Consider the following 13,621-nt stretch of genomic DNA (forward strand, 5'->3'; position numbering starts at 1 on the left):
GCGCTGGTAATTCTTTTCCAAAACCTGCTTCGTCAGCATGGCAAACATTAGGGAGAAGTCTAGGCACAGTGCAATAACATGCATGCCATTTGTCGAGGTGAGATTAAGATTTAAAACAGCCCCAGTTTGTTAATAAAACAGGTTTGAAGGTGTGATGAAGCTTTGATCAGTGATAACAAGGTGTAGAGCTGGATGAACACAGCAGGCCAAGCAGCATCAGAGGAGCAGGAAGGCTGATGTTTTGGGCCGAGACCCTTCTTCAGGTCCAGACCCGAACCATCAGCTTTCCTGCTCCTCTGATGCTGCTTGGCCTGCTGTGTTCATCCAGCTCCGCACCTTGTTATCTCAGATTCTCCAGCGTCTGCAGTTCCTACTGTCTTTGGTCAGTGATGTTGTGCTGATTGCTGAACTAGCAGTGACTGAGGATGAGGGGCTGAGTGCTATTCACGTTCTTGTTGTCTGCAGATCATTAACCTGACACGACCCTCTGACTCCCGCCTCGAACACGTCGACTTCTCCTCACTCTTCGAATACCTATCGGAGGAAAACGTCATTGCAATTTTTGCCTCGTTGCTACTGGAGAGACGAGTGATATTCCTGGCCGAGGAACTCAGGTACGTGAGAGAGAGACATCCTGTAACATAGACCCTGGGCGGAGAAGGTGACGAAATGCCTTGAATGGGGTATTTGATGTGTAATGTCGCACTTATGGCACACCGACCTTGGTCCAGATTGACTGTGGCCTTCCCACAACGGCCCAAACACAACTGAGACATCACCCTTCCACCTGATGAGCAAGGGGCTTCAGTTTAAGACTGAATTGCTGCATCCTGTTTCCAGGGAAAGCACCACCAGAAATCTGCTTTGACCTTTTGCTTGAATCTGTTGAGTGTGAAATTAAAACAAGTGAAAGGTAGCCTGAGAGTGACAAATCAGAAAACACGGAGAATGAGACAAAAATCATGACTTGTTTTAAAGTGATTTGTACGCAAAATTAAACAATAGTTCAAACTGAGCATCAGGAACAGTCTGAACAATTAGTGAGAAACCCTGGAACTGGAACTGGATGAAGATCAGTCTAAATGAGTGTGCAAAAGAGAACTGGATTTAGTGCATCTGGAGGTGTGGCTACAGCTTTGAGATACTGACATTCCTTCATCTTGGCATGGGTTGCTGTCAAGAGTTTGTTAGCCTCATAAACTCTGTCATTCAGGCAGGGCAGGTCGGGGCCAAGCATTTGACAGACCAGCACCTCAGGCTTTTGAAGCACTGTGTTAATATGTAAGGGCACAACATTCCTGGTACAGACTGCTGTAGACAGGCAGAGAAGCAGCCTGCTCAGGATCACAGAGAAACCTACTGGTAACGTGCATTGTAGAGAGCTCTCAGCATGTTGCAATGTTCTAGATACAATTAGCTCTTGGCACTGAGCTGCAATCAAATAGATTAGAATTCACAAAGAACCTTGTGCAGCACCCTATTTGTACTAGTCTTCAGCACCAGGTAAAAGGAGAATTTTTAAAGCATCCTTTATAATGCTTTCAACTGGGGAGTGACTTGATCAAACTAGTTAAACAAGTGAAAGGATTCAGTAGGGTAAAGACAGTTCTTTCAGGGCAGGAACCTGGGGAGCAACTTTTGTACTAAGGAACAATGTTTTAATTTGGAAAACAAAATCTACAGACGCTGGAAATCAGAACTAGAACCTTTTAATTAGATGTGACTCCAGGGCAATGCATTTTCTTCCTGATGTCAGGACCCAGAGCATCACTAAATGACTGCAAAATGTCCCTGAAGTCGTAGGGGTGCTGTTTGAAGGCCATTCTCCAAACTGCTGCAAATTGCAAAACCAGAAAGAAAGATGAAGAGAGATTTTACAGTATTTTACACAAATTGCACCCAGAAAGTGACCATGGGGGTAATAAATGTGAGGAACCTTAAGTAATCAATTTCCATAGAGATACTTCTCAAAATCATGGAACAGTTAGAGTGCAGAAGGAAGCTAGTCGCCCTGCTATGGCTGTACCAGCCATGTGAATGTGCATCACACTCAGTGCCATGCTCCTGCCTTCTCCCTGTTACCCAGAACATTGTTACTTTTCGTAGAACAAAGCAATTCCCTTTTGGATGCTTCAGTTGAACCTGCTTCCTCCACACTCTCAGACAGTGCATTCGAGACCTGAGCCACTCGAGTGAACTTGCCTCTTCCACATTTTCAGAACGACAGATTTACAAACAGCCTGCTGCTGAGTGTTGCCTCCTGTTATGCTTTCTCATTCAACTTTACATGCTCCTTAACTTCCTTGGTTAGCCATGGTTGGTTTATATCTCTCTTTGTTGATTCTTTCCTCCTGACTGGAATTTTGCTTAGAATCATGAATTACCTCCTTAAATGGCATCGCTTGCTTCCTGTCATTCCTGCCGATCTGTCTGCCGGGTTCACTGTAGCTAACTCTATCCTATCTCCATTGTAACTCCCTTTGGGTTAAACACAGTTGTTTCAGACCTGTATTTCTCACTCTCAAACTGAATATTAAATTTTGTCATGTTAAGTTTACAGTTTCTTTGGAGATGTTTTACTGTGAATTGCCTAAGCAAGTGCAGCCTTCAGCAAAATTCGAGCATTGGGGAATGAGGAGGACTAAGAGCCTGAGCAGTCTGGGGGTCTGCAGAGCAACAGTCCTGCCCCCTCTCGTCTCAATGTGTGGGGTTTAAGGGCCGCACGGTGGCTCAGTGGTTAACACTGCTGCCTCACAGCGCCTGGAACCCGGGTTCGATTCCATCTTCAGGCGACTGTCTGTGTGGAGTTTGCACATTCTCCCTGTGTCTGCGTGGGTTTCCTCCCACAGTCCAAAGATTTTCAGGCTATGTGGATTGGCCATGGGAAATTGCCCGTAGTGTTGAGGGATGTGTAGGTTAGGTGGATTATAGGGGGATGGGTCTGGGTGCGGTACTCTGAGGGTTGGTGTGGACTTGTTGGGCCGAAGGGCCTGTTTCCAGACTGGTATACCAGTGCCACACCATGAAACTCATCTGATTTTGTTCCAGCTTTCTGCCAAAGCTCATGAAGATCTGATGGCAGGATAAATTACCAGAGACTGAGGTGATAGGCCATCTTCCCACAGCTCCACACTGCAACAGTCACAGTGTAGGGGCAGGAGTCAGCCTAATAATGGGGCTGACACTCTCATACCATATCAGAACTGTGCAGTGCACGGTCAGGATGGTCGGAGAGAGCACAATAATGCAGTTTCATTTCACAGCTAGGGGAATAACCTCCAAGGCCTGGGGCAAGCTGGCCCGCAGTCACTGGGATCGCAACTAAATAAATAATAGTGCAGCTTCCTCACAGGCAGGCAGCAAATAGAAGCAAAGCCAACAGCTCACCCTAAACACGCTGACCCACAATATCCTGTCCTGTTTGGACCAGAACCGTCTGGACGTGGACTCACCTCCGGAACCAGATAGCAGAATGCTGCTAAATATATAAAAACCCAAAGAACTGTGGATGCTGTATATCAGGAACAAAACAGAAGTTGCTGGAAACTCACCAGGTCTGGCGGCACCTTGTAGAGAAAAAAGAGTTAATGTTTCGGGCCCGGTGACCCTTCCTCAGAACGTTGGGGTGACCAGAACTGAAACATTAACTCTGATTTTTTTTTTCTTCACAGATGCCGCCAGACTTCCTGAGCTTTTCCAGCGGCTTCTGTGTTTGTTCCAGAATGCTGCCAAATGCTATTGAGAATTAACATGGACATCTCCACCTCAACACATAGTGTAGACAAAGTTTTGATCTGTCATTCCATGCTGCCCCTGCTATGGGATTGTTTGGGGACAGTGTGGAGTGAATTTTACTTTCACTTTGAAAAGAGTAGAGAGAGTTTTACCCTGTTTATAGCCCTGTGTTGTCCATGTCCTGAGAGTGCTTAGTGGGGACCATATCAAGTGTCCTTTACTTTCAGTTTAAAAGAAGACTTACTCTGAATCTAACCCTGTGCTGTCCCTGCCCTGGGAGTGTTTGATGGAACAGGGTAAAGGGAGCTTTACACTCTATCTAACCCTGTGCTGTCCCTGCCCTGGGAGTGTTTGATGGAGACAGGGTAAACGGAGCTTTACACTGTATCTAACCCCGTGCTGTCCCTGCCCTGGGAGTGTTTGACAGAGACAGGGTAAAGGGGGCTTTACTCTGTATCTAACCCCGTGCTGTCCCTGCCCTGGGAGTGTTTGACAGAGACAGGGTAAAGGGGGCTTTACACTCTATCTAACCCCGTGCTGTCCCTGCCCTGGGAGTGTTTGATGGAGACAGGGTAAAGGGAGCTTTACACTGTATCTAACCCTGTGCTGTCCGTGCACTGATCCCTTTTGTTACCGGTGCCTGTGTGTTAGTCTGGTTAAAGCTGCTTTCTATTGCAGCTTAAACACCTTAAACATTTAAATGTTTGCTTTCACAAACAGTCTGTTCGATCCAATTTATTACCCACCCGTAGAGAACTATTTTTTCCAGTTGATTTTGGTTTAGTGTTTGGCTTGTTGACTGTAACAGTGGGATCTTGCTGCCTCCTCTCCCTGCAGTATTCTGTCTCAGTGTATCCACGCTGTCGCTGCCCTGCTGTACCCATTCACCTGGCAGCATACCTACATCCCGGTGTTGCCCAAGGTCATGCTCGACACTGTGTGCTCCCCAACGCCCTTTGTCGTGGGAGTACAGAGACAGTTTCGGGAACAGCTGGACGAACTGCCCATTGAGGAGGTAAGAGCAAGCCGTGGGTCCCAATATACTCTGCCTCTTCCAAAGGTCTGAAATATGTCAATATCTTAAAAAGAAAGAAGCACAGCTGATCACTCAGCTCTGTTCCTGGGTAAACTTTGCTAGCCCCACTCTTCTCTCAACGCCCTACAATTCCCTCTGTTCAGTCCTTATCTAATTCTGTTTTGAACACCTCAACTGTGTGAAATGTGAGAGAAATGACAGAAAGGGAGATCTCAGGAGAGGTTATTAAACTCTCCAGCACAGACACAAATAGGACAGTGTGTTTGGAAAAGGCCAGGAATCAAACTTCAAGCACACTGGATAAACGAGTGACAGTGAGAAGAGGGAGGGTTAATACAGGACTGAAGGCGTTATATCTGAACGCACACAGTGTAAGAAAGAGGGTAAATGAGATTGTGGTGCAGATTGAAATTGGCAGATACGATGTGGTAGGCATCACAGAGATATGGCTGCAAGGGGGTCAGGATTGGGAGCTGAATATCCAAGGATATACATCTTATTGAAAAGACAGGCAGGTGGGCAGAGGGGGTGGAATTGCCTCATTAGTAAGAAATGAAATTAAATAAATAGTAAGAAACGAAGTATCGTCAGATGGTATAGAATCTGTGTGGGTAGAGTTGAGGAACTGCAGAGGTAGTAAAACCACAGTTGGAATGGTGTACAGGCCTCCAAACAGCAGTCAGGAGTTAGCGCGCAACATACACCAGGAGATAGAAAAGGCATAAGAGAGGCAAAGTTACGGTGATCATGGGGGATTTCAATATGCAGGGGGACTGGGAAAATCATGTTCGTAGTGGATTGCACATAAAGGAATTTGTGGAATGTCAACAGGATGGGTTTTTGGAGCAGCTCATGGTGGAGCCCACAAGAGAACAGGCAATACAGGATTTAGTGTTGTGCAATGAGGCAGACTTGATAAGGGAGCTTAAGGTAAAGGAACCTGAGGAGGCAGTGATCATAATATGTTTGAATTTACTCTGCAGTTTGAGAGGGAGAAGATGGAATCGGTGGCAACGGTACTACAGCTAAATAAAGTTGACTACAGAGGTATGAGGGAGGAGCTGGCCAGAACTGACTGGAAGAAGAGCCAAGCAGGAATGACAGTGGAACAGCAATGGCAGGAGTTTCTGAGAGTAAATCAGGAGACACAGCAAAAATTCATCCCTGGGAAAAAGAAGCATGTTACAGGCAGGATGAGGTAACCGTGGCTGCCTACAGAAGTCAGGGATTGCATAAAAGCAACAGAGAAAGCATATAATGTGGTAAAGGGCGATGGGAAACCAGAGGACTGGGAAGCTTACAAAGACCCAACAGAGGGCAACGAAAAAGAAATAAGGAGGGAGAAGATTAACTATGAGGGTAAGCTAGCCAGCAATGTAAAAGAAGACTGTAAGAGTTTCTTTGGCTTTATGAAGGGCAAAAGTAGACATTAGACCATTGGAAAATGACACTGGAGAGATAGTAGTGGGGAACAAGGAAGTTGGCCTAGGAACTGAATAATTACTTCGCGTTAGTACTCACAGTGGAAGACACGAGTAATCTCCCAAAAATTCGAGAGTCAGGGAGCAGAGCTGTGTATGGTGGCCATCAGCTGGGAGAAGCTGCTAGAAAACTGATTGGCCTGAAGGTGGATAAACCACCAGGAGCAGATGGACTACACCCCAGAGCTCTGAAGGAAATAGTTTATGGGATAGTGGAAGTGTTACTGGTGACCTGTCAGGGAGGGTCACAGGGGACTGGAAAATTGCTAACGTGACACCCCTGTTTAAAAAGGGATTGATACGAAAGACAGGAAATTACAGGCCGATGAGCCTAACCTCAGTCGTTGCTAAGACTATGGACCCCATTGTGAAGGATGATATTTCTGAATATTTGGAAGTGCATCGTAAAATGGGGCAAAGTCAGCGCGGTTTCATCAAGGAGAGGTCATGCCTGACAAATCTCATAGAATTCTTTGAGAGGGTAATGAGCAGGTTAGATAACGGAGTCTTACGGTCTTATGGACTGAATCTGCCTCCATTACACTCACAGGTGGCATGTTCCAGATCCCTCCACCAATTAGAACGGTTTTTCTCCATCTGTTCTGTCCTGATCGCTCATGATTCTGAGCATCTCAATCAAATCCCCCACACTTGCTCTTCTCGAAGGCAAGCTTTCCGAACACCAGGAGTTCTTCATCTGAGGAACTGTTCATCAATTATTTCGACACTCTCTATCTCTCTCTCTCTCTCTCTCTCTCTCTCTCTCTCCCACGCATCCTCTTTCTTCTGCTGTCTCAAGCCTTTGTATCCTTCCTCAGTGTAGTAGTGCTCAAAATTAGACACGATACTCCTGTTCACTGCCAGCCACTGTTTATGAGGAACGTTGGTATTTTCTTTTATACACTGTCTTTGTGAGTATAAAGACCAGGATTCCCTACATCTTTATGACCTTATTAAATGGTATTGCTCCTTTTAGTGGTGTGTGTGTGTGTGTGTGCGCGCACACCAGGTTGCTCCAGTCCCATTACCCCAGTAAGAGATGTGGTGAAGGGCAAGGGGACATTTTACGGCCTCTCTATGGCGTGTTGTGTTGTGCGGAGGGCACTCAACCAGCCGTAAGGGGAGGGGCTGAGTACGAGCGCTGAGCCACCTCCCCAGCTCCTTCTCCCAACGCTGTTGAATGGGAGGCTGGGAAGTGCTGGGGAATGTCTTCCCCTTCCTGGCTGCCTCCCTGGGTTCAGGACGAGAGGGAGTTCTGCACCACTGATATTAACCCAGCCACACAGGCAAGGGTGGGACACTCAGACCCTGATCGAGGGGCCCAGTGTTGAGAATGGGGAGCCCCCTTGAGAGCAACTCTCCATTGCCCCCTATTCAGCTCTGTTGTGTATACCCAAGACTGCCCGTACCAGCGCCTCCCTCTGGCTGCTCAATCCCACAGCAAGCACCACTGACCTCTGATTGGCCAGCAGCCGCGGGTGGGTGAGGTACAGGCACGATCCCTGCGATCCCAAGGAGTGCCTTTTGGTGCTACTTAAATGCCTGAGTGGTCCTTCATACCAGCGAAAGTTCCCGGGGAAGGTAACGTGGTACTGTCACCCTGCTCTCCAGTGGCAGAGCAGACCTTTAATACCTTTTATAAAATCAGCCCGTTTCCCACCCCCTTATTCTCCAGGATCGCTTCAGGGTCCTAATCCCCTGATATCAGAAGTGCGGGGTTCCCTTGCCGAAAACTTAAGCCACCAGGCAGTGTGATAATAATTTAGTCATTTCTGGCCACTGCGTGACCAGGGACCAGCGGCTTGAACCAGCAAAGTGACCTTTTCACTCTCAGTCGCTGTCCCACTGTCCAGTTCAATCTATTTTCAGTTCACAAGACCCTGGGATACACAGTGATTCCCATCTCCCTGACAGACTGATCCTGCCCCTTGTTATCCTAACTACATCACCCTACTTTACCTTGTCTGTCCTTCCAAAATATTGTAAATCCTCTAATAATCAGTTTCCAATCTTGATCAGTCCCAGCTTCAAAATGACAATTATTATAGTGCACTTTGGTGTCCGTAAAAGCCTTCGGACTACCTTGTTGCTAACACACAGTTTGTAACCTGAAAATATAAATGTTTACCTCTCTAAATAACCCAAAGCGCACAAAAACCAGGTTGAAGAGAAAACATGGATTTTTCTTTGCAGTGATTTACTTTGAGAAAACATACTTTTAGCCAATAACGGTTAGTTCTGGAAGGAAGAAATGATCAGAAACAGATGGCTACCTGGTGCACACACACAGGGAAGTTGCTGGGCATGTACAGATGGTTCTGGGGCCTTGGGAGAAAACAGGCTGAGGAAACACAGTCTTCCAGCCATTCTTAAAAAGGATGATTGGATTCACAATGGACTCACACGGGAAGAATGTTTTAGAAAAGCTGAAGGATGAGCTGAGCAGCATTTCCTCAACAAGCATTCCCCCAGACTGCTGTCCAAAGCGAAATCCAAACAAGGCAGCAATAAAACTCTGTCAAGGGATTTCTCTAAAGTGAGTCTGAGCAACGAGTTAAATTCATGTGCTTTCCAAAAAGTGCATTTTATTAAAATGTTCTCATGGGTCCTTTCATTGCACTGTTCAAAAAAAGACATTCAGATATCTCCACAAAACTTTAAATAAATCCAATTTTCCACAACCCTTCAAAACTCAAGTCCTCAAAATATATGTAACACATATGAAATAACGTTTACATAACATTCACAAAATAACATGAGATATATAAAATAACACATTGAAAATATATAAAACATAGAACAGCTGTGTGATAGCTCCAGGTTCCCAGCTGCTTTATATATTTTATAATTGTTCCTATTTTGTACCTTTCTGTTTCAGTGTTTAATGGTGGACTTGCATACAGGAGTGTTCTTGCAAAAAGTAAGTAAACACTTTTTCGTGGTGGATTTCTTGATTATTGTCTTGCAGATTCCTGGTCGGTTGTACTTGTGTTTACAAAGGGCTTGCAGGCCTGTAACACAGCCTCAGGCACTATCCTCGAATCTCCTGTGCTCTTTTTAATGAGGATCCAGAGTTATGATACTTTGAAAAAGAAGTTGGAAATGCTCCACAGATTTGACAGCATCAGCCAAGATCTCGAGTTAGTGTTTCAGTTTGTGACCTTTCATCAGTGAATCAACCCCTGCTGTAAGTTCTTTACTGGCCCTGAGATGGAAAACATAACCAGGAAGAAAGTATTCTGTGGAAGACGAATGCTTCTGATTGAATGGAGGAGCCAAACTGCTGAAGAATGCTGTGGCATTTCAGGAGCAAATAGCTGTTGGTTATTCAACAGTAAACATCCTGGTTCTTTGTAACCAGTAACCAGCTGACTGTGGTAGGCAGGTCAAGGATGCAGGTTTATGAGCCAACTTTTGATTTGTTGTTCTTCGGTTTTCACGGAAAGCTGACCCATCACCAGCCTGCTCTACTCTGGGAGTGCTCTGCTGTGTAATATACTAACTGTGGGGATTGTAATATTTTACTCTTCTTTAACCCTGCAGGTTGGTGATGAGCATGATATTCTGCCCCACAAGATGTACAAGGAGCTTCTGAACTCTCTGCAGAGCCAGAGAAAGACTTGTCAGTGTAAGAATTCTCAGGGCTCGTTTATTCTTACCTGCTGGAGCGCTGTTCTTTAACCCTCTGCTTTCATTGCACTCTGAATATATCTGCATTTGGCTTTATTTGGCACAATCCATTTTGTTAAGCAAAATTAACATTTCAATGACCACCTTGCATTCTAATTTAGTCTTGAATGTATTCCTAGTTTGATTTCAAATTACTTTGTGTTCCAACTAATAGCTCATGATCTGATTTTCTCTCTCACATCCCTATGTTCCTGTTCTATATCAGTGACCTCCTGCACATGCCATCTGTCCTGATCCTGTCTAGTGACTGGTTTCACCGTCTTTCTTCAGCTGCTCTCTCTCTGTGCCTCTCTCCAGAGCGCACAGCTTGACTTTTCCTTGGAGTAAAGTAAATGTTCTTCCCGTTGCTCTCAGTGAGGCCAAGAAACCTATTCTTTCAGATATTCAACAACACAATTACTTGTTCAAGCCTGTCAGAGATGCAGGAGCAGTGAACCCTGGTAACATTGAATGTTCCTCCACCTTCTGGATCTCGCTGTCACCGCCATCCTCCTTGAACGTCTCTCTCCTCTATCACCCAGATTTCTCTCTGTGGCTCCATAGCAAGCATGAGCTTGTACCATACCCGATATGTGGGGACACTTTTCTCACACCTCTGTTGCACACCTGCGTGCAGTACAGGAGAAACCTTACTGGTGAATCAGTTTTCTGGTTGCTCTTCATGCTGTCATCGGAATTTTACTCTCTTTAAAGCTTCAAGTGAGCGCCCTCTTCGTCCTGGCAGAATTGGGATAAAGCCTGACTTCTTTGTGCTCTGCTAGAACTCAGCTTTCCCAGATTACTGAAACTCTGCACCGCTCTCTTACCCTGCTATCATTGGTTGACTTTGTCTTTTTGATCTTGCAATGGTTGGGAAGGAAACCTAGTTGACCAGTTCACAAGTAGATTACTTTATCATGAAGTTTGGAGCTTTCCCCATTTGGAGTAGCATTTCCAAATGATATTGATTGAAGCAATCACGTTGTTGGGTGCAGTGCTGAGTAGAACACGTTGAGGATGCGGTTCAATGTTTGAAAAGGTCCTACTGGCCCAGCTACTGAATTATCACCACAATCATGAAGCCAACAGATGTAGTTTCTTACAGTCCCTTCTGGTTTGCTAGGGCAGGCAGTTTAACCTGAATCCATATGCTGACCTTCACCCAAATCCACATGCTAACCCTAACCTGAATTGAAATGCCGATCTAAATGCTAGCCCTAACTAGCTCAGTATGTGGATTACCAGGATAGCAAAATGACACACACATGCTGTATTTTAGCTTGAAACAGGCACAACCTCATGGACCGTGTCAGAAGCTTAAACAGCTCAGGATGCCATTCAATCCGTTGTATCTGTCCTGACCCTTTGGAAGAGCGACCTAATTGGTTTCTTTCGGCACAACTCTGATCCTTTCCAATTCATATATTAATCTAACTGCGTTTTGAAAATCACTTTTTGCACCTGCTACTGCTGTGCTTTCAGACAGAACCCTCCCAATGACAACAGCTCACTCTTTTCACTTTTACTCTGTCTAGTTATTGGTCTTCAGCTGTGTTATTGGCACTATATAAATGCAAGTTGTTTTGGTGGCACTTTTAGAGCTGGAGCAAGTGAAGATTGTCGAGCATTTGCCATTGTTGCTGTGAAGCATGCTCTGGTGATATTAATGTCTCTGTCTATCTTGGGTTTGTCCACAGGCAGCCAGGACTTAAACGACATGGTGACAAACACCTTTGTGCTGTTCTTTGTTAAAGTCGTCGGGCATTATTCTGACCACCTTAAACGAAACCGGAGTGAAACTACATTTCAAGAGAAGCAGTTTCGCAAATCTGTCACCTCCAAATCCATCCGCAAGTTTCTCAAGAGCTTCATGGCGACACAGATGTTCTCGCTGTTCGTCCAGGAGCTACAAGGTCCTCCTTGTTCTCAGGAAGGTAAGGCGGTGTGAGCGGGTGACCAAGCCATCAGCCACTGGCTCCAAATGAGCCTTCTAGCAGCTCTCTCCGGTCCTGTTTACCAGAAAGAGCCACACTGTCTGTGCTCCCGCCAACCCCCCCCCCCCCCCCGCCCCATAAACACAAGGTATAGACGAAGCTACAGATTTAAAGTGCTGGAGAAATCCAGCAGATTTGGCAGCATCCGTCGAGAGAGAAACATATTTGGACTTCAGGTCCAATATACTACTTTTGGACACAACATTATCTGTTTCTCTGACCACACAGATATTGTCAGAGCTTTACCCAGCTCTCTCCATCCTGTTCCTCTTTATCCTGAGTGCACCCCATTTCCAGCTGGTGCCCAGCATCATTACTGCGATAAAGCATTGCACGTTACTCGGGAGAAGAACCAAATAAACTCACTGGAGCAGATCTGAAAGTATCTCGATAGTGTTGCATATGGACGGAGACAGTGCGTACTGATGTACCCGCACCCATGTTGCCTCTCCTGTCTCATGGACATTTGGTCCATTTCGTGCTACTCAATCATGGGCTCCGCGCAGTTATTTAATCTTGCAAACACAGCCACTGGACACAATCCTCTGGATCTGACCTCTCTCCCTTTCTCTCCAGGGTTTTTTGAGAAGAAGATAAAAGAACACCGCGAGAACAGAACTAAGGTAAAGTAGGGTACTTGCCAGTGAAGAATGGAGCTGACACCAGGAGAACAGTGTGATGTCAGCCTGCCACCTCATGCCGAAAGTGGCCTATCAGCAACAGGAGAACAGGTCACTTGGTCCTCAGGGTCAAACACGAAGGCACCTACCTCAGAATCTTGTCATCATTGTGAGCAGCTTGTAAATTTTGAATGATTGTATTTAAATTTACTAATTTCAGAAAGGGCAGTTTGGGAAAAGGGCAAGTGATGTGGTATTGATATTCTTTGAATGTCTTAAACAGTGGTTTTATTGAAATGTGTGTTTTTCCTCTTCTCAAACTTTTATTTTGTCTCCTTTTTGTTTTAAATGAATGTGGATTTGATACCAGGCGAATGTTTGAATTCTGGAGTAAGAAAAAAATAAAATTGGAAATGCCGAGCAGGGTGGGAGTGGCTCTGGAGAAAGAGCCCAGAGTTAATATTTTTAATCCTTCAGAATGAGGGAAATATAACATGCAATATGTTTTACAGCAGTTGAAGGGACGGGGGCGGGGTGGGGGGGGGTGCGCAGGGGGGTTGCAGGAAGTTCTAAGGGGGAAGTCTGTGATAGGGTGAAAACCAGGGAGATTAATAAGAAAAATTGCATGATGCAGTAGCTACAGAAAGCAGTGAAGGATGTTATATCCAGATGACGGGTGATTTCTGCATAATGTAGCGACTAATCTCCTCCGGCTTATCCCGGAGCTTCCAATTTGTTGTTCTTCTCCCTCTTCCACTGACTTGAGCATTCTTGCATTTTTATCTTGAATATTACTGAGAAACTATATTCTGTTGTACCTTTTCATTTTTCACTCTTCAGGATAATTTGTAAAAAATAATACCAATTTAAGGGGGAAAAAAGCAAACATTAATGCATTTAAGCAAAGTTTGGCAGCTAACTGTCAGAAATCATAAACTGGTGCATCTTCCATGGTAACATCTCTACCAATCAGAGTCCACCTGTCGACTTACAAGATGTAACAAAGTGCAGAGCTGGATGAACACAGCAGGCCAAGCAGCATCAGAGGAGCAGGAAGGCTGATGTTTTGGGTCTGGACCCTTCTTC

At 45.3% G+C, this 13,621-nt stretch overlaps 1 protein-coding gene across 4 annotated transcripts in view; it reads left to right on the plus strand.

The window, feature by feature from the left end:
- Nucleotides 1–13,079, plus strand: part of LOC125463009 (DENN domain-containing protein 2D-like) — an 87,215-nt gene extending 74,136 nt beyond the window's left edge. For all 4 annotated transcript variants that reach the window (XM_059653509.1, XM_059653507.1, XM_059653508.1 and 1 more), the window contains 6 exons: nt 466–614; nt 4,573–4,750; nt 9,131–9,172; nt 9,796–9,880; nt 11,619–11,855; nt 12,492–13,079. In XM_059653509.1, coding sequence (XP_059509492.1) covers nt 466–614; nt 4,573–4,750; nt 9,131–9,172; nt 9,796–9,880; nt 11,619–11,855; nt 12,492–12,547 — 747 coding nt within the window. In that variant the 3' untranslated portion in view covers nt 12,548–13,079. The remainder of the gene's footprint in view (nt 1–465; nt 615–4,572; nt 4,751–9,130; nt 9,173–9,795; nt 9,881–11,618; nt 11,856–12,491) is intronic.
- The last annotated feature ends 542 nt before the right edge of the window (nt 13,080–13,621 follow it).

Source organism: Stegostoma tigrinum, chromosome 21 (assembly GCF_030684315.1).
Source record: "Stegostoma tigrinum isolate sSteTig4 chromosome 21, sSteTig4.hap1, whole genome shotgun sequence".
Taxonomy (NCBI): Eukaryota; Metazoa; Chordata; class Chondrichthyes; order Orectolobiformes; family Stegostomatidae; genus Stegostoma; species Stegostoma tigrinum.